Here is a 23,304-nt window from a genome sequence, read left to right as displayed (position 1 = left end):
TCTTCTAAGGCATTTTCTTGTCTCCTAGCTTATGTGAGCACCACAAAAGACAGACAGCTCAGTGGGATACAAATATCAACCTTCCACATTTGATGGAAAGATAAAGGTAACTTACCTAAGGTCATGCGGTGACTGACACCATAATGCTCAGAATAACAGGGTTGAGGGTCATTTTGGGAGAGTTCCTAGAGCCCAGGAAGGTGGGATAAGGAGAACTCCTAGAAACCTTGTGGTATAAACCAAAACAGGGACTTCTATGGGGGTAGCAGAGAGGGACAGGATTCAGGCATGCAGAGCATAAACACAGATTAAAAGGAAAATGAAGACATCAGCTGAGGGGTCCTCAGGTAGGTTCTTGTGGCCACAGCTGGGATACTCGGTCGGGCTAGCAGTCCTATTACTGTCTGTTCATTTTGCTCTGGCCTACACTTTGGTCTGGTCAGAACTCGTCCTCTGGCCCTCATTTCTTGTTATGGCGGGGACTCTTGCTCCGACCATGACCTTTGCTGGGGCAGGGACTATTGCTCCGGCTCCTGCTACGGTGGGGACTCCTGCCGTGGCCCCGCCTTTTGCCGTGGCGGGGACTCTTACTTCGGCTCCGACTTTCACCACGGAGGGCACTCTTGCCGGTGCCCTGACTTTTGCTACGTTGAGAACTCTCACTCTGGCCCTGATTTCCATTACACTGAGGACTCTCGCTCTTATCCTGACTTATGCTTTGGTGGGGACCACTGCTCCGGCTCTGACTTCTCTTTCGACTGGGACTCCTGTTCCGGCTCTGACTTCTTTGAGGGTCGAGACTCTTGCTTTGACTTTGACTTCTGCTGGGGTGGTGGCTATTCTCACTCCGGCCCCGATTTCTGCTTTGGTGGGTATTCTTGCTCTGGCTGTCACTACTCTGGCATTCACTGATAACAACAGCTGAACTGCAGCTGAGATCAGTGCTACAGCTGGAAGTCTTGGAAGAAGGCAAAGGACAGCTATAGGGAACCTGGGGGGGCTCTTTGCAGCAGCCTCGAGGAGCCACAGAATAGACATGGAGGCCACAGGGCATGGTGTCACAGGCCACAGGGTGGCACCGGGCTTGGGGGACAATGGGTAAACTTTGAGGATCAAAGGGTGCTCGCAAAGGGATAAAAGAATAGATGTGGGTGGAACAGGAAGGTGGTACAGGCTGGCGATGAGGTTGGGGTGGGCCCCTGGGAGTGCTATAGATGCCACAGGGGGGCACCACGGTCAGTTTATGACACTGGGGGGGGCCGAGGAATGGGCAAGGATCAGAGGTGGGGGGAACCACAGAATATATATGGGTATTGCACGGGGGTCCTATGGGGAGTCCATAGGAGGTGCTCTGAACATAACTATTGGGTGGGACAGGACAAAGAGGAAGGCGAAGGGGAAGACAAGTGGGGAGAACGGGTTTGAGGGTTTTAGGGATCACAGTAGGTAAGGCAGGTCCTTGGGGAAGTTCTTTGGGGCAGGGATTTGAGCAAGTGGTAATGGATGTCACCATACAAGAAGGACCAGAAGGGCAGGAGGGAGGTGGAGGAGAAGCACTGGCCTTAGGGGGCCTGGGCAGGTCAAGAGGAGTGTGCTGGAGAGGGATGATCAGGGAGCGACATCTGTGGAGAGCACGTGGTTGTTTTAACTCTGAGGATTTGGGGGACTTCACTTGTGGGCCAACTGAGGTAGGGAGAGGGGGTTCGTTATAGCCTCTGCGGGGGGGTGACTGGGGTGGAGATATAAACTGGTTGCCCAAGGGTGAAGGGAAGGAGAAGACAGAATAAGGACAGTGAGAGGACAGGGGAAGAGGTGGTTCCTGGGGACAGGGGGGACAAGAAATCGTGGTGCCTGACTCTACAAAGAGGCAAGAGTTCCCACCAGTCTCCCAGGCGAAAATGGACTCAAAGCAAGGCTTCACAGGAGCCTGGGACTGGGGTGAGCAAGGAGTACAAGTACTCCTAGCAGGTAGACGGATGGCACAACAAGGGCTACCAGGGGTAGCCTCTTGAGAAAAATGGGAATAGTGAAAAGAGCCCTCCTGACGTGAGCTGGGAGAGCCAGATGTGCCTGCCTGAGAAGAAAGTGGGGAGCCACAGCAATTTTTCCCAAGGGGCAGGTCAAGCTGTGGTTTAGGTTCACAAGGGTCTGGAGGCTTAAGGTGGCTACGGCAAAAGCTGCCAGTGTGTGGGGAAGATGCAGGGGAAGGTGGAGGGTCATTGTAACTTCTGCCTGAGGACCAGGGACAGAGCAGAGGGGAGACCCTGGGCGCAGTTTCCAAAACCCTGGAAGAAAGGGGTGGGGAAACTACAGATCTAATTTCCACCGGCCGGTGAGCAAGAGGAGGTGAAATAACGACGGCAGTTCCCAGGGGCCTATGAGTAAGAGTAGGTGAAATAATGGGGCAAGTTCCCTGGGACCCAGGAGTGATGGAAGATGAAATCATGGGGCCAGTTTCCAAAGGCCCATGAGGGCGTCCAGGAGAAGTCACCGGGCTGGTTCCCAATGGCCGATGAGGGAGAGTAGGGGAAGTCACCGGGCTGGTTACCAGGACTGAAGGGTATCCACCATAATAACAGAGGCAAGCCTGCTGGTCAATGCAAGGGCTTCGGGGACAGGGATGCGGTGTTCTCGGGGGACTGATCCAGCTGCAATAAGGGCTCCGTGGACGAACAGGGGGTGACCCCAGAAGGCTGAACCGCTCAAAACAAGGGCTCGAAGGGGTCGAACCAGAGAGGATAGGCTCGCGGCGGAAAGGCCTTCCAAGGAGTGGAGAACATGGTTCAAACGAACATCTCCCCGGGCGCAGGGGAGGCTGTGAAGGTGGAGAGGGGGGCGGTGGGGGCGGGGAGGGAATCGGTCGAGGTAGGGAGGGGGGCGTGGCGGTTAGGGAAGAAATTCCTGGCCTACAGGTGAGGCCAGAGAAAGGGTCTCTGGAGAAGTGGGGAGAGTCCAGGGGGTGAGGGGAGTCGCTGCACCCTTTGCCTGAGTTTGGGGAAAGGCCAGGAGTGTGGGCAGGGTGATCGCTGTAACCTTTCCTGGACGCCAGAGGCAGCTCGAGGGTGAGGATGGGGTTGAATCCTTTCTCGGAGGGCGGCGCAGACCCAGGAAGGAAGGGGTTGTCGCTAAAACATTTTTCGAGGGGTGAGGGCGGCCGGGCTGAAAGTTCTAGGGGGAAAGGCGGAGAAGAGGTCATGGAGGGAGGGAGAAAGGGGGGACGGGGTAGGAAAGAAGGGGACGGAGAGGGAGGAGGGGAAGTGGAAGGGGTAGTGGGGGCCAAGGGGACGGTGCCAGGGAACAAGAAGCGGTGACATAACTGAAAGAATGAGGGCGGCGGTGATGACGTAACTTAGAGGGGCGGAGTCGGGAGGGCTCAGACGTAACCCGAGCGACAGCCCAAGCTTTGTGACGAAATAAAAGGGCGATAGAAGCGAATACATAACAGATGTGAAAGGGAGGAGCCTAGAGACGTACCCTGAGGGGCGGGGAAAAGAGGCCGAAGGCGTTCCCGAGGGGCGGGAGCAGTGAACCTATCCGAGAGGGTTGGGAAGTGGCGGGGCTGGAGAAGTTTCCCGAGGGGCGGCGGCAAAAGGCCGCTATCGCTGTTCCCTCCTGGGCCACCGGCCGGATCTTACCCATTTCTTCTTATGTCGATGTCTCCGCGGGATGGTCGCGAAGTGTGCACGCTTCAGCACGTCCCGAACTCGTCTCACTACCAGCGCAGCCATATCAGCGTGCACCGCCGAATAATTCCGACCTGAACCGCAACAGCGGACCCGCGGGTTCCGGAGAGGTGGTGGCGCCACTCTGGGCGAAAATAGGAGGGAATTCCGGCGGTCTCTCTTCCGGGGTTCAGCCCACCTTTACAAACCAGGTGCAAACCCCGCTCCGCCAGGGATCTTCTGTGGGTGTTGGGAAAGAGGAACCACTCGCACAGAAAGATGCCTCTGCTTGGAGCATTGGGAGAGACTGCGTAAAGGCCCCTAACCCAGTTGGGGGATCAGAGAGGACTAGGCGCTGGCAGTTGAGTACTGAAAGAGTTAGCTAGGCAAAAAGGGTCGGGAAGGGCCTTCCAAGCAGAAAGATCCTGAGGCAGAGAAAAACGAGGACAGATTTGTGGGCAGAGGCGGATTTATAGTGGAGCTAACGAAGCTTGAAGAACCTATTTCCAGTGCCCCTTCCAAGGCTCTGTCCTTAATATTGTATTGTTTTTCTTACCGAGAGGGCCCTTGAATTGTGTAAGCTATAGGCGCCATAGAACTTGACTTCACCATAGGGAGCCCGTAGAAAGGAAGAATATGATCAGATAGGTGTTTTTAAAAATGATCATCTGGGAGCTTACCGGTTGGTGAATACACCGAAATGCTGGGAGAGAGCATGGAAACTCCCTGTCCTTTACCTATCTATACCTTGCACTATGCATCTCTTCCATCTGACTGTCCTGAGTTATATCCTTTAGTAATAAACCAGTGATCAAGTGAGAAACGGGTCTCCTGAGAGCTATGACCTGCTCCAGCAAGTTACTACAGCCCAAGGAGGGGGTCGTGGGGACCTCTGATCTCTAGGTAGTGAGTCAGAAGTACAGATGTGAGCTGTCAGCCAGTGGAGCTTAAGTATTCAAAAGTAATCAGTCACTGTTTCAAACTCCATCGAAGAGTCATATCGCTTTCAGAAGGCAGGAGATTTGGGTACATTTTTACTGGAGTTACAGGAGTGATGAAGCAAGTGTGAATTTTAAGACAATCTCTTCACTACCATAGAAAATTAGAAGTAGTGAAGAAACTTTGTAGCACTTTGAGCTTTTCCAGTATTTCATGGATTGTGAACTGTCAAAGCTACATGTGAATGAGGGAATTTTTAACCTTTGCTCAAACTGTGTTTTGTTTTTTTTTTTTTAAGATTTTATTTATTTGTCAGAGAGTGAGAGCGAGCACAGCCGGGGGAGAGCACAAGCAGGGTGAGCAGCGGCAGGCAGGAGGAGAAATAGGCTCCCCACTGAGCAAGGAGCCCCATCCGGGACTTGATCCCAGGAGCCTGGGATCATGACCTGAGCCAAAGGCGGACGCTCAACCAACTGAGCCATCCAGGCTTCCCTAAACAGTATTATTCTTAATGTGAGTTGTAAAGTTCCAGTGAAAAACATACACTTTTATTTCCACATTTACAGGAGTAGTTCCCAAAACTTTAAATATCACAAATAGAATCTTGTGTTTATCACTAAAAAAAAAAGAAAAATCATCTGACCGTTGATGATTGGAGTAAATAGGATTATGGCAGGGAAATCAGATGAAAGAAGATGGTTCTGAATTAGTGTAGTGCCAGTGAAGATAGAAAAGGATTGATTCCACTTACAATTCAGAGAGAATTACAGGATTTGTTGATTGATTGGCCCCATCTATTTAAACTAGTACATGCTACACCACCAGTTAATAGCTGTCCTCTTAACCTGCTTTTATTATATCATGTATTTTTTCATACAGTCTGCTAAATTATAATTTTCAAAAGATTGGAAACATAATTCTTATACAAAGATAAAATGAACACATGCCAAAGATTTTATTTATCATAATAAACTGCTTCTCCATTATTATCCTAAATAATGAGGGAACCAGCTAGATGGTAAGACTTGTTCAAATGAGGGGCACCTGGGTGGCTCAATCGTTAAGCGTTTGCCTTCGGCTCAGGTCATGATCCCAGCATCCTGGGATCGAGCCCCGCATCGGGCTCCCTGCTCCGCAGGAAGCCTGCTTCTCCCTCTCCCACTCCCCCTGCTTGTGTTCCCTCTCTCGCTGTCTCTCTCTGTCAAATGAATAATAAATAAAATCTTTAAAAAAAAAAAAAAGACTTGTTCAAATGAGAATTTGAGTTTAAGAGATTTAGGTTATCAGCCAAAGGAATACTGAAATCAATTTGCTAAGAGTTGTAAAACCATTAATATCTTATTAAGTAATAAACTGTAATGCTTATTGCTTCTACCAGATGGAAATCAATTCCATCTCTACTGATCAAAATTCAGTTGCATTACTATGGCTAGGAATCATTTGCATTGCCATTAGTTTTCTACAAGTTAACCTTTACCCCTACAAAGTTCTGCAGTAGCCTAGTCAATATAAAGTCTATCAAAGGTATACCCTAGCACTACGGTGAAGGAGCACCCAGTAATTCTCTCCTGCCCCTTTACAAGTTCTGGACAGTTTTTCTTACTATTTTCCCCCTCATTAGAATGTAAGATTTTAAAAATCAAGGATTTTATTTTTTTTAAAGATTTTATTTATTTGAGAGAGAGAGCACGTGAGAAGGGGGAGGGTCAGAGGGAGAAGCAGACTCCCTGCCGAGCAGGGAGCCCCATGCGGGACTCGATGCAGGGACTCAATCCAGGGACTCCAGGATCATGACCTGAGCCGAAGGCAGTCGCTTAACCAACTGAGCCACCCAGGCGCCCAAGGATTTTGTTTATTCATTGTTGAATTATCAGCACCTAGAACTGTGTATGGTACATATTTTGCTCTCAATAAATATTTATTGAATGAGTGAGTGAGTGAGTGAAAGATGAGAAATTTGTTACAGGGACCTAGCACTTGTAAGATGGAGGGAGATATGTGCATAGAGAAAAGCCTTTTTTAAAAAAAGTTCATGGAAGCTCTTTCTGCCCACCAGTCCTGTCCCCATGCTATCATAAAAACACTTTTTTGCACCAAAAGAAAGAAAGAAAGAAAAAAGAAATGGCTCATGACATTTAAATCCAGATAAGGATCCAGTCAGTGAGCAGAGATTGAATACTCTAAATAGGAGGTATCCCAGAATACCTGTTCTCAAAGGTTTATACCAAATATGGAGTGTCAGGACCACAATCACCATCTCCTTGTGAAGGACCCCTTCCAACCCCCAACCTCCTGTTTACCTATCGGCGCCTGGGTGGCTCTGTCTTTGGCTCAGTTCAGCTCCCTGCTCAGCAGGGAGCCTGCTTTTCCTTCTCCCTCTGCAGCTCCCCCTGCTTGTGCTCTCTCTCTTAAATAAATAATAAAAATCTTTAAAAAAGAAAAGTCTTTAAATATTAGGATGCTTTTAAGTTCACAATAGTGGGCGCAAGTTTTTCAAAATCCTAATTTATTTTATTTTATTTTAAGTAACCTCTATGCCCAACGTGGGGCTCAAACCCACAACCCTGAGATCAAGAGTTGCACACTCCACCGACTGAGCCAGCCAGGCGCCCCTCCCAATCCTCATTTTGCTTGAAAGCTAAATTTTTATCTATGACAACTAGTACTATCAATTGTTTTCCTTGAAGTAACAGGCTTACTTTGTTCATTTTTCAAGAAAATGCTATTAAAATATATTTGATTTTTTTAATATAATTGATTTTTGTCTATTGATCTTATATCCTGAGATCTTGCTAAGCTAAATTATGTTTTGATAACTTTTTTGGAAATATTTTCACTTTTTCTATGCACGAGGTTATGTCTTCTATAAAGACACTTTTACTTCTTTCCAATCTGAATTCCTTTTTTTTCCTTTGCATCCTTTTACTGTTTATAATTTACAGTACACAGTTCAATACAGATGTTAGTAGACTGACTTGTGTCCATTCTTCAGGGGAAAGCATTCAGTATTTCATCAATATATATCATGTTAACTCTAGCTTTTTTTTTTACAACAGGTGTCCTTTACTAGATTGAGAAAGTTGCCTTCTTTCCTAAGATTTTTTTAAAAATCATGAATGAGGGGCACCTGGGTGGCTCTTTCTTTAAGCGTCTGCCTTCGGCTCAGGTCATGATCCCAGGGTGCTGAAATCAAGCCCCACATTGGGCTCCCTGCTCAGCGGGAAGCCTGCTTCTCCCTCTCCCACTCCCCTTCCTGATGTTTCCTCTCTCGTTGTGTCTCTCTCTGTCAAATAAATAAATAAAATCTTAAAAAAAAATAATAATAATAAATAAAAATCATGAATGGTTGTTGACTTTCTTCAAATGCTTTTCCTGCATTTGAGTTGATCATGTTTTTTCTGCTTTATCGTTAATATGATGAATTATATTGACTGATTTTCAAATGATGAACCAACTTTGCATTCCTGTAAAAAAACATACAAGTTCATGATGTATTATTCTTTTTATATATTGTTACATTCTTGCATTTGTGTTCATGGAGCATAATGACCGGAAATTTTCTTTTTCTGTAATATCTTTGATTTTGATGTAGGGTAATGCTGAACTCATAAATGAGTTTGTGAACTATCCCTTCACTTCTGTTTTCTGTAAGAATTTTTATAGAATTGGTATCATTTCTTCCTTAAATTATTATTATTATTTTTTAGTTTTATTTATTTATTTATTTTACGATTTTATTTATTTGTCAGAGAGAGACAGCGAGAGAGGGAACACAAGCAGGGGGAGTGGGAGAGGGAGAAGCAGGCTTCCCGTGGAGCAGGGAGCCCGATGAGGGGCTCGATCCCAGGACCCTGGGATTATGACCTGAGCCGAAGGCAGACGCTTAACGACTGAGCCACCCAGGCGCCCCTAGTTTTATTTATTTAAGTAATCTCTCCACCCAATGTGGGGCTCAAACTCACAACCCCAAGATCAAGAGTCACATGCTCTTCCGACTGAGCCAGCCAGGCGCCACTCTTCCTTAAATTCTTGCAAATTCAGCAGTGAAGACTTCTGGGCCTGGAGTTGGGTGTTTGGGTGTTTTTTTGTTTTTGTTTTGCAGGGGTGGGAGTACAGGGTGAGGAGGAAGGGAAGGTTTTTAATTATGAATTCAATTTCTTTCGTTGATATAGGGCAGTGATTTTCAACCAGAGATGATGCCCCTTCCCCAGGGGACACTTGGTAACCTCTGGAGATATTTGGGATTATTATAACTAGACAGTGCTTCTGGCATCTGGTGGGTAGAAGCCAGGGATGCTGCTGCAAACCCTATGCCCCCACACAAAGAATTATCTAGCCCAAAATGTCAAGACTGCTAAAATTTGAGAAACCCTGATATAGGGCTATTTGAATTTTCCAGTTCTTCTTGTAGCAGTTTCAACTATTTGAGACTTTTATTTTATTTTATTTTTTAAATATTTTATTTATTTGACAGAGAGAGACACAGCGAAAGAACGAACACAAGCCGGAGGAGTGGGAGAGGGAGAAGCAGGCTTCCCGTGAAGGAGGGAGCCCGATGCGGGGCTTGATCCCAGAACCCTGGGATCATGACCTGAGCCGAAGGCAGACGTTTAACAACTGAGCCACTCAGGCGCCCCAACAATTTGAGACTTTTAAAGAATATGTTCATTTCATGTAAGTTGGCAGATTTCTTCCTTTTAGTGTGTTTAGCAAGGGGCGTCAAACTACAGCACAGGCCAAATTAGCCTTCCACCCATTTTTTAAATACTGCTTTATTTTTACACAGTCACACCTTTTATTTACTGTGGTTCCTTTACAACAATAGAGATGAATGGTTGCTCTAGAGATCATATGCTCCACAATCCAAAAATATTTGCTATCTGAATCTTTACAGAAAAAAGCTGCTGACCCGATTTGTAGGATCTATAGTAATGTCCCCTCTCTCATCACTGATACTGGTAATTTGTGTCTTCTCTCTCGGGTAATTTTATTAGCCTACCTAGAGGTTTATTTTATTGAACTTTACAAAGAAACAGTTTGTGGTTTTGTTGGTTTTCTCCTTTCTTTTCTACTTCATAAATTTCTTTATAATTTCTTTCTTTCTACTTAATGTGTTCTTTTTATTGCTAACTACCTTTTTTTTTTTAAGATTTTATTTATTTATTTGAGAGAGAGAATGAGAGACAGAGAGCACGAGAGGGAAGAGGGTCACAGGGAGAAGCAGACCCCCTGCCGAGCAGGGAGCCCGATGTAGGACTCGATCCCGGGACTCCAGGATCATGACCTGAGCCGAAGGCAGTCGCTTAACCAACTGAGCCACGCAGGCGCCCTGCTAACTACCTTTTAATAAAATTTTTAAATAAAATACTTATTCTATTACCCATTTATTGTTTAAGTTTTTTTTTTTTTTAAGATTTTATTTATTTATTTGACAGAGACACAGAAAGAGAGAGCGCACAAGCAGGGGGAGCAGCAGAGGGAGAGGAAGAAGCAGGCTCTCCGCTGAGCAAGGAGCCCTACACGGGGCTCAATCCCAGGACCCTGGGGATCCTGACCTTAGCCAAAGGCAGATGCTTAACAGCTGAGCCACCCAGGCACCCCTTGTTTCTTTCAAGTTTTTATTTATAGAATTTATATATAGAATTTATATATAACATATAGTGTAATGTTGGCTTCAGGAGTAGAATTTAGTGATTCATCACTTATATCACTTATATAACACCCAGTGCTCATCACAACAGGTGCCCTCCTTAATACCCATCACCCATCTAGGCCATCTCCCGCCTACCTCCCCTCCAGCAACCCTGTTTGTTCTCTATCATTAAGAATCTCTTATGGTTTGCCTCCCTCTCTTTTTTTTCCCTTCCTTCCCCTATTTACCCATTTATTTACCATTTCTGGGACTGTTCATTTCTTTATGTAGATCAAAGTTTCCATTTAGTGTCTTTTTTTTTTAAGAACTTCCTTTAATCTTTTTTAGAGTCCAAGTCTGCTGACAATGAATTCTCTCACCTTTCATTTGTTTAAAACATCCTAATTTTTTCATTTAAGGATATTTTCACTAGATATGGAATTCTGGGATATTTACTTCTTTCAACACTTTAAAGATTTCTTAAGAGAAGTGGGTAGTAATTTACTGTTGTGCCTCTGTATGTAATGCATCTTTTCTCTTTAAGATTTTCTTATCACTAGTTTTCAGCAATTTGGGGGTAAGTGACTTGATGTGATTTCCTGTTTATTCTGGCTGGAGTCTGTTGAGCTTCTGGGAACTGTGAGTTTATGATTTTCATTATACTTGGAAAATTTCAACCATTACTGTTTCAAATTTTTTTTAAAGATTTATTTATTTATTGGAGACAGAGAGCACAAGGAAGGGCAGAGGGAGAAGCAGACACCCCACTGATCAGGGAGCCCAATGCGGGGCTTGATCCCAGGATCCCGAGATCAAGACCCAAGCTGAAGGCAGATGCTCACCTGACTGAGCCACCCAGGCACCCCTCAAAATTTTTTTTTCTGTTCCAAAACGTCGACTTTTCTTTCATTTGTAACATTCCTTCAAATAAAGTAATTTGGTATACTTCAAAAAAAGTAATTTTGGTAAAAAAAATTTCTTTTCTTTCTTCCCTCCAATCCCCCCCTCCCCCTTCTGGGCCATTTGGTATTATCTCACAGCTTACCTTTTCCTTGTTCATCTATTTTTAGTGTTTCTTTTTCTCTTGTGCTTCAAGTTTTTATGGTTTCTGCTGCTGTGTCTTCAAGAACATACAAGCACACCTATTCTTTTTCTTCTTCAGTGTGTAATCTTTTGCCAATCTTAAGTGAATTTTAAATTTCAGATATTGTACTTTTTTTTTTTGAGAAAGAGAACACGTGAGTGGGGGCAGGGGGAAAGGGAGAGAATCTTAAGCAGACTTGGCGCTGAGCGAGGAGCCCATCTGGGGCTCAATCTCACAACCCTGAGATCATGACCTGAGCTGAAACCAGGAGTTGGGACACTTAACTGAGCCACCCAGGCGCCCCCAGATATTGTACTTTTAAGTTCCAAAAATTCTATTTGATTCATTTTATACTTTCTACTTCTCTCATTATGTTCATTTCCATTAAATCCTTTGGTATATTTGTAATAGTGCTTTCAAAGTCCTTGTCTACTATTTTATCATCTTATCATCATGTGTCTGTTTTTATTGACTATTTTTCTCCTGGTCACATTTGCCTGCTTTTTTTGCAGGTCTAGCGATTTTTTATTCAATGTTTGGTATTATAAAATTTACATTGTTGAATGCTGGATTTTGTTGACTTCTTTTAAAATGTCTTGGACTTTGTTCTGGCAGGCAGTCAGGTATTTTCGTGAATCAGCTTGATCCTTTCAAGGCTCCTTTTTAAGATGGGGTATAGACTATCTTGAGTGGCCTCTTTCTAGGGCTAATTTTAGCCCTACTGCTGAAACGCCCTCTTCTGGAGTTCAAGTTCAATGCTTGTTCATTGAACAACAGGTGTTCAACAAGTTCAATAAAATTCCCCACATTAGCTGGTCAAAACTCAAATATCTCCCAGCCTTCTGTTAACTTTGGGTATTATTCAGTTTATAAGTACCCAGTAGTTCATTGCCTGGCTACACGGGAGCTTTGCCCTATTCATTTGCAGCTTAATATTTAGCCAACAGACTCAAGCATCCTCTAGGCAGAATTTGGAGCTATTTCTCTGAGTAATTCCTCCTTTCTGTGATAACACTAACACTAGAATACCATTCGTTAAAATCTGAGTAATGAGTTTAGGGATGTTCACTGTAAATTTTCAGCTTTGCCGTATGTTTGAAATTTTAATGAGATGTTTGAAAATAATCACATTACATACAACAAATACAATGCCACCATTTATAAAGTTATTTGTGAGATTATACATCACCATGAAATGGGCTCTAAATCAGAAATGGCTGTGAAATGCTGGCCATCCCTGTAGCTAGGACAATAGACTGAAAGAGCCTGCTTTACCCTCTGCCCCTCCCCCCACTCATGCTCTGTCTCAAATAAATTCTTACTTTTTTTTTTAAAGATTTTATTTATTTGACAGAGACACAGCAAGAGAGGGAACACAAACAGGGGAGTGGGAGAGGGAGAAGCAGGCTTCCCCCTGAGCTGGGAGCCCAATGCAGGACTTGATCCCAGGACCCTGGGATCATGACCTGAGCCGAAGGCAGACACTTAACGAATGAGCCACCCAGGTGCCCCATCAAATAAAATCTTTTTTAAAGAAAAAAGCAACCTTGTTGGACACTGAGACCAAAAACTGTCAAAAGACACTTCTGTGGTAGGAGACTTTCATATCGACTGGGTATGCAATAAAATTAAGTCATCCATCACTGTTCATTTTAACTGCGATAATGGCATAAAGGTAAACTTTGTTAGTCCTTATCATTAAGAGATATATACTTGCGGGCGCCTGGGTGGCTCAATAGGTTAAGTGTCTGCCTTTGGCTTAGGTCATGATCTCGGGGTCCTGGGATTGAGTCCCGCATTGGGCTCCCCTGCTCAGCAGGCAGTCTGCCTGTCCCTCTGCCCCTACCCCAGCACATACTGTCTCTCAAATAAATAAATCTTAAAAAATAAAAATAAAAAAGAGATACATACTTGCTGGGTGATGGGTACATGGGTGTTGATTATTGTTCTACCTAGTCTTATGTTTGAGATTTTCAAATTAAAAAAAAAAAAAAAAAGAGGAAAGGAGGCAGCAGGTCTGCAGATCACTGGACTTTATTAAGAGGAATCACTGCTAATTACATAGAAGTTACTTGCCTAAGCCAAGATCCATGAGGTTCACATGAACGTACAGTTACACAGATAAGAAACAAATGGCATGGTCGAAACCATGAAATATCCTGATGCCCGGGTGATGAAGGCGGGGGTGAAGTATGCACATTTATTTCAAGCTGTTAAAGAGTTTGTGGGCCACCTAGATGGGGGAAAGAAAAGGATGTCATCAACTGGCAGCTTTAACGTCATAGCTTACAAGGTCCTTCATGACCTGGAGCACTACTGCCTCTTCTCTCGCCAAAGCCTTCCCACACACCCATACCCCTCTTGAGCCCCAGTGAACTACCTTGTTACCTGAATACTATCTCCCTGCTACCTAAAATTCTCTTTTCTACTTTTTTTTTTTTTTAAAGATTTTATTTATTTATTTGACAGAGAGAGACACAGCGAGAGAGGGAACACAAGCAGGGGGAGTGGGAGAGGGAGAAGCAGGCTTCCCGCCAAGCAGGGAGCCCAATGTGGGGCTCGATCCCAGGACCCTGGGATCATGACCTGAGCCGAAGGCAGACACTTAACTACTGAGCCACCCAGGTGCCCCTCTCTTTTCTACTTTTTAAAAAATCTTTATCTTTCCTTTAGAACTTAAGTTTACATGTCATTTCTTGTAAGTGTTCTCTAAATAAACTCCTATCCCCACACAAATCTGTCCCTCCTCATTCTTCCCCCAAAGAAACTTATATCTCCCATATCACAGTGTTTATTAACATAAAAATATTTATATAACATCTACTACACACCAGCTACTGTTCTAGGTGCTGAGTGAGCTATAATTGTAAACCAGGAAGTATCTGTCTCTTAAGAAACTGAGAGACTAATAAGAGAAATATACACATAAGGTAAACTTCTGACAGTGATAAACGCTCTGAGGAAAATAAAAAGTGGGGGGAGCATAGCAGCTTTAAATAGAGGATTAGTGAAGGCCATCCTGAGAAGGTTATACCCAATAGAGTTAAGTATTCTACTTGTCTTCTATGCTGGTTCAACTAAGTGAAGGAAGGGACCATGCCTATCTCATTCCTACATCTCAACCCAGTGCTTGGCTCATAAAAGTATTTAAATAACATACAATTTACCATTTTAACTGTATGTTTTTTTTAAGTAAAGTCTATGACAAACATGGGGCTCAAAATCACAACCCCAAGGGGCACCTGGGTGGCTCAGTCATTAAGCGTCTGCCTTCAGCTCAGGTCATGATCCCAGGGTCCTGGGATCGAGCCCCGCATCGGGCTCCCTGCTCCGCGGGAAGCTGCTTCTCCCTCTCCCACTCCCGCTGCTTGTGTTCCCTCTCTCACTGTGTCTCTGTCAAAGAAATAAATAAAATCTAAAAAAAAAAAAAACCAAAACACATCGGCCCTCAACCCGAGATCAAGAGTCACACACTCCAGTGAACAAGCCTGCCAGGTGCCCTCATTTTAATGATTTTTAACTCTACATTTCTGGGGCATTAAGTAACTCATTGTCCAGCAATTATCAATTTCCAGAATTTTTCATCTTCCCAAACTGAAACTAAGTAATTCCCCACTTCCCCCTCCCTGAAGACCCTGGTAACTACCATTCCACTTTCTATGAATTTGATTATTCTAGGCACCTCGTAAGTGGAATGACATATTTGTCTTTTTGTGATTGGTTTATTTTACTTAGCATGTCTTCAAGGTTCATACAGATTGTAACATGTCAGAGTTTCTTCCCTTTTTAAGGCTAAATATTTCATTATAGGTATATACCACAATGGACATTTGGGTTGCATCCATCTTTTAGCTATTATGAATGCTATATGAACATGCATGTACAAATATCTGTTCAACTGAACAGAGTCTCAATTCTTTTGGGTATACAACCAGAAGCGGAACTGCTGGATCATATAGCAGAGTTTAATTTTTTGAATAAAGTGCTTCATTTCTTTTTATTACCAAATAATATTCCATTATATGGATATATTACATTTTATCTATTTATCAATTGATGAACATTTATGTTATTTCCACTTTCTGGCTATTATGAATAATGCTTCAGTGATTATGTTTGTACAAGCTTTTGTACAGACATATGTCTTCATTTCTCTTGAGTATATACCTAGGAGAATTACTGGATCATATGTTAATTCTATGTTTAACTTTTTGAAGAACTGCCAGACTGTCTTCTATAGGGCTACACCAATCTACATCCCCAACAGCAGTGTATGAGGTTTCCAATTTCTCCAAATCGCCAACACCGATCTATTTTTTTTAATGATATGGAGAATTATAGATGGGTATTTGGTATATAAATTTTCCTTCTTTCCACTAAAATTATGTTGAAAAAGGAATATAATGCCTCTACTCATATTTTATATTAAATGTATTTGGATTCCATTTTTGTTTAAAAATCTGATAGTATATACAAGAAAACATGGTTATCTCTAGGCAGTATGATTTCAGTCAGATTTTTCTATCTTTATAAAATATCTTCCTTAATTGTAACAATGTGTTTAATGGGGGTGGGGAGTGCATTTGTGTATTTCCACTGTATATCATAGAATTAAAACACCTATATTGGGATTTTTTTTTTTAAGTAAGCTCTACGCCCAACATGGGGCTTGAACTTAAGACCCTGAGATAGAGAGATGCGTGCTCTACCAATTGAGCCAGCCAGTGCCCCTGGGATTGTTGAAGCATATATAAAGTTGGCTGAGTGGAGATCATTAACTTTTTTCAGGGGGGAAAGGTCATTTATTTTTTCCTTTTTACCTTTTGACCCCCTTCACCCATTTCTCCCTATTTTTTTGATTATACCCATCCTAGTAGGTATTTATTTGACAGAGAGAGTGAGAGAGGGAACACAAGCAGGGGGAGTGGCAGAGGGAGAAGCAGACTCCCCGCAGAGCAGGGAGCCCAATGTGGGGCTCGATCCCAGAACACTGGGATCAGGACCTGAGCCGAAGGCAGACGCTTAATGACTGAGCCACCCAGGTGCCCCAAATAAATAAAATCTTTAAAAAAAAAAAGGAAAACTTTTTGGACCAACTACCATGTACAAGACATACTGGAGGATATAAATGATTTTAAAGAATAGCCTGTTACTTAAAGGTACAAAATCCAGCTTCTCCAATGCTTAGCAGTCCAAGTTGGGACATCATTTCTCTTCTTTAAGCCTCAGTTTCTTATCTGTAAAATGTGGCTAATGAGACCTATCTCCAGTGAAAGTAGTAGAATTAGGTAAGATGATTTATGTAAAGTGCTCTGCACTGTACCTGACATAGATGGGCCAGTAAGTAAATGCTTATTGCTGGATCTGCCCCTAGTATGGAAAAGTTGTCAGCACCAAGTCTGCCTGGCCAGTGTAAGCTTTCCCCTTCCTGACTAGGCTGACTTACGCAGTGGTCCCTTGCATGCAGGAAGTCAAAGAGCTCCTCAGTACAATCCTCCTCTGTCTGTGACCTGGAGGATACACGCTGGTCACAGAGCTCTAGCCGCTCCCGAGCCTTTACACATTTCTCCAGCTGTTCGCATTGCTCTCTCACTGTTGTTAGGGGATCCTGAAGGAGAAACACAGAAATGCGGGTTTTAGGAGGAGACCCACAAACCATCTGCTTTGATTAATACAACCACCAAACCAAGGTGCTGCCTCTGAATTACCGTGCAGAAGGCCAGCTGGCAGAGCCACACTGCCGCCAGAAATGGCAGAATGGGGTCTCCCATTCAATTCTGATGCTAAGTAGTAGGGGAAAGTTTCACATTCCTGCCTTCCAAGGTTGCCAGTATGCACTGAAAGCCTCAGTCCTATCTGAAAAACAAGGTGGTAAAGGAAACCTAGCCAAACTTGAAGTAGATCTATAGGAGGCCTTACTTGTTAACACAGCATTTGGGATATGTAATGTCTGTGAATTTGAATTCCCCTCATCTGACAGCCAGGCCTATGTACCCCAGCTGCCCAGCTAGAAAGGCAATATTAACATGGAGAAGGACTATATAAGAAAAGTTTCTTCCAGAGTCCTTTATTAAACCGCAAATAGCAGATAGATAACTGAATACCAGGCCCTCAAGATGCTGCTCTGCTCCCTGACACCATGACTAAAGAAGCTCCAAACCCAGAAAAGACTCAGCTTCCCAGGCCCGCACCCCCCAAACACTCCACAGCACAGGAAGGAAGTATTAAAGGTTTTTTCCATTTCCATTCTCTCCCACGTGTCAAATAAAGACTCCTTAAAATGCCCTTAGAGTTCATGAAGCTCAAACTTCCTTTTACTGAGATGGTTCCAAACCTGAGACGGCTCTTACCACTAATTCCTCCTCCTCCTCTTCCTCCTACAAAAGGAAAACAAAATTAATGTCAGCAGCAACTTAGGATATATATTCCTAATCATACTGATGTTGTAATTACTGAGGATAAACACTGTATTAATTGTGTTTTAAAATTTTCTGTATTTTATGACGCTTTGACATTTTAGGGGCTTTGCTAATCCTGGAGAGAAAGCCCCTCCCACGGGACACACCTTTCATATGTAAACCAACCAATCCAAAACCCTTATCACCAATCACTTCCTTTATCTCCTAGACTAAACCAATTATTGCTCCTGCCCTAATCACCCTGAAGGCCAAGTACCAAACAGCTAGAGACCACCCCTATAGCCCAGAACCCACAGAAATTACTCAAATAATCCAATCCTAAATTTGCCAGAGCTTGCCTATCCTGCCTCACCCATTTTTTCCCTCAGAAACCAAGAGTCTGGTTTCCCTTGCTCTTTCCGATGGTCCAGGCCCTTCTCCAGGTGGCCCTGAGTGGTGTGGCCTTCCCTCCCTTCTCTTGGGACTCATAATCAACTCTTCTTTCAAAAACAGTTGTCTCCATGCCTGTACTATTACCATACCTAATTAAAACAAACATTTCAACAAGGACACACTATCTCACTTTCATTAGCAACAACCTAGTGTGTAGGACACTCTAAAGTTTATAAAGTGGGGCGCCTGGGTGGCTCAGTCGGTTAAACTCTGCCTTCGGCTCAGGTCATGATCTCAGGGTTCTGAGATCGAGCCCCACATCGGGCTCCCTGCTCAGGGGGAGTCTGCTTCTCCCTTTCTCTCTGCCCCTTTCCCTTGCTTGTGCTGTCTCGATTTCTCTCTCTCAAGTAAATAAATAAAATCTTTAAAATAAATAAAGTTTATAAAGTACTTTCGTATCTGTAATTTGATTAATCACAACAGACCCTTAAGGGCTCCCAGTTTAGAGAGAACACTAATTAGATATTTTCTTTCTTTTTTTTTAAAGCTCTACGCCCAACGTGAAGCTTGAACTCACCACCCTGAGATCAAGATTCACACACTCTATCGACTGAGCCAACTGGTGCCCCAATTAGACATTTTTTGATACAGATTCAAGCTGATGTTCACATGGAACCTATATAACTTAAAGTATTTTTGTTTGAAATTCTGGTAGGCCCTAGTATTACCAGAAATAGCTCAATTTAGTCCTTATATCCCAAAGTTAGGAGGAAAACTAACATTTTTTCTAGACTCTGAACATGAACTGGGAATATGAAAATGGCCAAACCTAAACTTTTCTTTAGCCAGAGCTTAACTAAAAACGGTTACAGTCACTGCTTTTTGACTTGGTGAACTCCCAGGACTCTTAAGCAGACTATCAGCATAAGTGCATCAAAGCTCTAGAGTAACCCATTCACAAGATTGGAAACACCAACTCCTGCCTATTTACTTCTGATTCAGGTGCACAACCTCAAACTTAGTTTCCTTTCTTCCAAGGAGAGCAGTATAAAAAATTCCCTGTGGGAGCATCATTATAGGCCAAAATCTGGGGCACAGCCGAGTCTGATCAATATTTCAACCTGTCAAAAGCAAGCTGTTTGCCTGCCTGCACATGCACATATCCACATTTGGAGGAAGGGAAAGAAAAGGTATATAGGAAAATAAGAACTAGCTCAGCAATCCCTCATTATGTTTTCAAAATTCCAACACAATCTGCTTTATTCTCTACCATGCCCTTTGGGGAAGAGACCAAAGCTCATGAAAGCTGGGAGGGCTAAGGCAGGTTTAACTATAACCCATGCTATTTATTCTCACAATTAGCAAAGATCTCTTCTAAACATGAAGATGATTTTTGGGATGTCAAATTCTAGTTTTTCATTAAGCCTTCTTAACCTTGCTCTTTAAAAAAATTCATACTGAAATGTTTTTCCAAAAAATTGAAATCATATTCTGCCTCAGTTAGAAACCTGAAATTAGTATCCTAAAAGCAAGACCTCTGTATCATTTCCCTATTAGCAATGCTACTACATTGATCATTTTGATAATTTTGTGTCAGAAGTATCAGGGCATGTTTTGGAAAAACAAATCCAAATACTATGTCTGAATATGGACTACTTCATGTAAAATTTCCAGTCAATGACAAAAACCAAGGTCACACTAAATAAAAAGATTTAATGTCCAAAAAGTATAGGTTCTTCATAAATGACCTCAGTTTTCTTTCTTTTTTTAAAGATTTTATTTATTTGATACAGGACAAGCAGGGGGGAGCAGCGAAGTGAGAGGGAGAAGCAGGCTCCCCGCTGAGCAGGGAGTCCAATGCGGGCTCTATCCCAGGACCCTGGGATCATGACCTGAGCCGAAGGCAGACACTTAAGGACTGAGCCACCCAGGCGCCCCAAAGTTTTCTTAATTTAAAAAACTGACTACCTTCTTTTCATCTACTGCTATGGAGAGCCCTACTGAACTTTCTGGTATACGTCCTGCTGAACTTCCTGAGGCTGGCTCCATTTCCTTCTGTTCCCCTTTCTGAAAACAAGAAGACTAGGAAAAATCAAGGGATAAACTAGTTTCCAACTATTCAGAACCCATAAACCTGGAACAGCTGCTGCGAAGTGACTAGAGAACAAAGGATAGGAAATGTGACTGAAAACCAAAAGCTAGCTGGCTTCTGCAAAGCTGTGTAGCACCGTGGCTAAGTCTTGTCTCTGAAACCATGCTGCTTGGGTTCAACTCCCCGCTCCGTGATTAAAGCTGTGGTCCTTAGAAAAGATATTTAACCTTTCTATGCTAGTTTTTCATCTGTAAAATGACCATAATAACAGTCCCCAATACTTACCCCATAGGACTACTGTGTGGCTTAAATGAATTAGTCATATAAAGTACTTGGAATAGTAAACAGTCAGTAATTATTACATTGGCATTCTTACTCTGGGAAAGAGCTCCCTCTTCCATCATCGCAGAATTATACTGCACATTCCTACACTGTCCCCAAATATACCTCCCACCCCCACCCTACCAAAGAAAAAGAAACCACTTCTTCACTTATCTAGCGTAAGGCCAGATCTCCGGAGCCTCCATAGAAGATGTGGCGGGATTCCTGACCTGAGCGGAGAGAAGCACTAAAGGCCGGTCGGCTTGCTCCCTAAACCTGTCAAACCAGGGTCTCAGATCACCTGGCTGACTAAAAATATACTATTTTTACAAAAGTTTAGGCGACAGCATTTTCGCTGTCGTTACACCTTCACCGCATTCACAGAACGGAGAAACTAAGCCCAGAAAAGGGCTAGTCATCTACTTGTCCAAGATGAATAGACAAATTCTGTGGAAGGGTCGAGGGAACCAGCAATCCCGACCGTGCAAACTCTAGGGGCGAATCCAGGGCCAACAGGGCCCCGGGTGTGTTTTGGCGGGGTAGGTCTTCAGCCTCTGGGCAGTGAAGAGGGTCGAGTCGGTCGCCTTCCCTTACCTCCTTGGGATCTCCGGACCCGGTCAGCATCTTTCGCTCGTCCTCCAGCCCCATGTGCCGCTACAGTTCTGAATTCAACACCAACACCAACAGCAACAGCGGCACCTATTCCACTTCAGGATCAAGAAGGACTCGTAAGGGTCACTCAGCGGATATCCGGCGATCTGGCCGGAAGTGCGGCAGACTCGTCGTAGTCGTGAACACACGCTCGGATTGGCATATACTACCGTCCAAACGCAGGGGATAGGGGGAACTGGTATTTGCACCTGAGGAGGATTTGCTAAGTAATGTCCCCTTAATCGTGCCAGGGCCGACTACATCGATCTACGGATTTATTTAAAATATTGGCTTCTAAGAGACTTGGGAAGAATGCGGATTTATCCGTTATTCCTTTAGCGCAGTTCCCAGTCTTACCCACATCGCTGATGAAACCGTCCTAACTGCCGACCTTTTCAAGATGGCGGTCCGCGGGTGCCACTCTCGGGCTCGCGCACCTCCCCAAGATGGCGGCGCCCGAGGCCTGGCGCGCCCGGAGTTGCTGGTTCTGTGAGGTAGCGGCGGCAACGACCATGGAGGCCACGTCCCGGGAGGCGGCGCCAGCGAAGAGCTCGGCCTCGGGCCCCAGCGCTCCCCCCGCCCTGTTCGAGCTGTGCGGGCGGGCGGTGAGCGCCCATATGGGGGTTCTGGAGAGCGGGGTGTGGGGTAAGTCGCGGGGTGAGGGGCTACCTCTGGCAACGAGCGGAGGCGGCCCAGCGGCCGGGGGGCGCGGGGGGCGAGGCCGGGAGGCCTGGGGCAAGGCCCAGCCCGGGGCACTGGAAGCCACACCGTCGGGTCGGAACATGAATTCCGTGCCTGACCGGGCTGGACAGAGTAAAGGCGGGGACCAAATCGGCAGGTGGACGCGCACCGCGGCCTGGCTGGGGGGCGCGGGGGGCGAGGCCAGGAGGCCCGGTCTGGGGCCAAACAGGCAGGGCCCGGGAGACAGAGGCTGCAGTGACGGGCCGGCCGTGAGCACCGAACTGACGCTCGGGTCGGGCCGGGCTGGGGAGTGTCGGATGTCGAACCGACGGGCAGGGATGGCCCCGCTGCTTGGGGGCGGGGGCCGAGGTTGGGAGGCCCGGCCTAAGGCAAGGAGGCCAGGCCCGGGGCCACCTAACCTGACGGACGCGCGGGGCCTCCCGTGTCTGCTTGACAGACCGCGGGTGCCGGGACTCCGGAGGCCAGGCTGATGGGCAAAGGCAGCCCAGTGGATTGGAGAGCCAGGGGCTGGGGGGAGAGGCGGAAGGGCCGGGGGCGCCGAGGCCTGTCCGACGACCCAGGGTTGAAGGGAGCGCACTGACGACCGGGGCCTCGGGTGCGAAATTGCTTGAGCGCGGGACTGACGGGCAGGGCAGGGAGCGCCGGAGGCCACTCGGATTGGCCTGAGCGGAGGAAGGGCCCGGAGCGGGTGAAGGGAGGCCGGAGCGGGTCAGCAATCGAGGGAGGCTCGAATGACGGACAGGCGGGAAGGGCCAGCGAGGCCCCAGGCGGGGCGACGGCCCCGGGATCCCGGCTGGGAGGGGGCGCGTCGCCGCTGGGAGGCCCTGGGCTGAGTGCGAGCGAAAAGAGGCCCCGGGCCTGAAAGCTGCCGCGGACCGATGGCCCGGCCTGGGCTGAGGGCGCCCGGGCTGAGCGGCAAAGGCGGGCCCGCGGCGCTGGGCCGAGGGGCCGGTGGGCCTGGGATTAGGGCGGGCCGGCGCGGGCCAGGTAGCGCCGGAGAGGAGGCCCGCAGCCGATGGGCACGCAGAGGCCGGGCTTTGGAGTGGGCGCCGCTGGACCCAGACGGGCAGCTGATGAGAACAACTCGGGTCGGCCTTGTGAACACTGATGGTGAGAGTGAAAGAGAGGAGAGTGAAAGCTCTGGGGGGTAGGCCTGCCCGCACGGGGGATGAGGGAGGCCTTGGGCCTGACAGACTGGTGGTGTGAGGGGGTGGGTCCAGAGGCCAGGGCTGAAGCTGGGTGAGGAGATCCAGGCCAGGCCTAGGGCCCAGGAAAGGGGGAGGGAGTGGCAGGAGAGAAGGCCTCGGGCCTTGAGGGGGTGAGGGGGTGGGGTTCTGGAGAAGGCCTCGGAAGTGGTGGTAGTGTCTTTGCCAGGAGGAAGGCCCTGGTAAGGTCAGGAGTGAGGGCTTGAGGTCCTGGGATTGGGGGTT

The 23,304-nt window shown here is 45.8% G+C and overlaps 3 protein-coding genes and 1 long non-coding RNA gene across 7 annotated transcripts in view; 2 read left to right on the top strand and 2 right to left on the bottom strand.

Annotated features, from left to right (window-relative positions):
• NSUN4 (NOP2/Sun RNA methyltransferase 4) overlaps window positions 1–3,809 on the bottom strand; it is a 20,215-nt gene extending 16,406 nt beyond the window's left edge. The window contains exon 1 of the mRNA XM_006729024.3: window positions 3,636–3,809. Within this exon, the coding sequence (XP_006729087.1) occupies window positions 3,636–3,728 (93 nt within the window). The 5' untranslated portion in view covers window positions 3,729–3,809. The remainder of the gene's footprint in view (window positions 1–3,635) is intronic.
• On the top strand, window positions 3,801–9,977 carry LOC145721260 (uncharacterized). Its single transcript, XR_014144854.1, has 3 exons — window positions 3,801–3,874; window positions 9,076–9,275; window positions 9,751–9,977. It is a non-coding gene; the product is annotated as an uncharacterized LOC145721260 (long non-coding RNA).
• Window positions 9,978–13,335: 3,358 nt separating this feature from the next.
• LOC102729897 (cytochrome b-c1 complex subunit 6, mitochondrial) lies at window positions 13,336–21,290 on the bottom strand. Of its 3 annotated transcripts, XM_081818378.1 has the most exons (5): window positions 21,116–21,273; window positions 17,668–17,694; window positions 17,026–17,173; window positions 16,764–16,925; window positions 13,336–13,550 (listed from the first exon to the last, which is right to left on the bottom strand). In XM_081818378.1, the coding sequence occupies exons 3-5, from the start codon at window positions 17,086–17,088 to the stop codon at window positions 13,518–13,520; spliced, it is 258 nt and encodes an 85-aa protein (XP_081674504.1). In that variant the 5' UTR covers window positions 17,089–17,173; window positions 17,668–17,694; window positions 21,116–21,273; the 3' UTR covers window positions 13,336–13,517. The 3 variants fall into 3 exon arrangements, with proteins under 3 accessions (XP_081674504.1, XP_081674503.1, XP_081674505.1); XM_081818377.1 differs by lacking the exon at window positions 17,026–17,173 and having other exon boundaries at window positions 21,116–21,290; XM_081818379.1 differs by lacking the exons at window positions 17,026–17,173; window positions 17,668–17,694 and having other exon boundaries at window positions 21,116–21,290.
• Window positions 21,291–21,366: 76 nt separating this feature from the next.
• LRRC41 (leucine rich repeat containing 41) overlaps window positions 21,367–23,304 on the top strand; it is a 17,376-nt gene continuing 15,438 nt past the window's right edge. Inside the window, exon 1 of one of the 2 annotated variants that reach the window (XM_006729021.3) lies at window positions 21,367–21,817. In XM_006729021.3, the coding sequence (XP_006729084.1) occupies window positions 21,619–21,817 (199 nt within the window). In that variant the 5' untranslated portion in view covers window positions 21,367–21,618. Of the gene's footprint in view, window positions 21,818–22,526; window positions 22,985–23,304 lie in introns of those variants that run through there. The other variant, XM_081818367.1, reaches the window with a different exon arrangement.

Source organism: Leptonychotes weddellii, chromosome 4 (assembly GCF_054177405.1).
Source record: "Leptonychotes weddellii isolate Sample4059 chromosome 4, ASM5417740v2, whole genome shotgun sequence".
NCBI lineage: Eukaryota > Metazoa > Chordata > Mammalia > Carnivora > Phocidae > Leptonychotes > Leptonychotes weddellii.
This window is presented reverse-complemented; position numbering and strand designations above follow the sequence as displayed.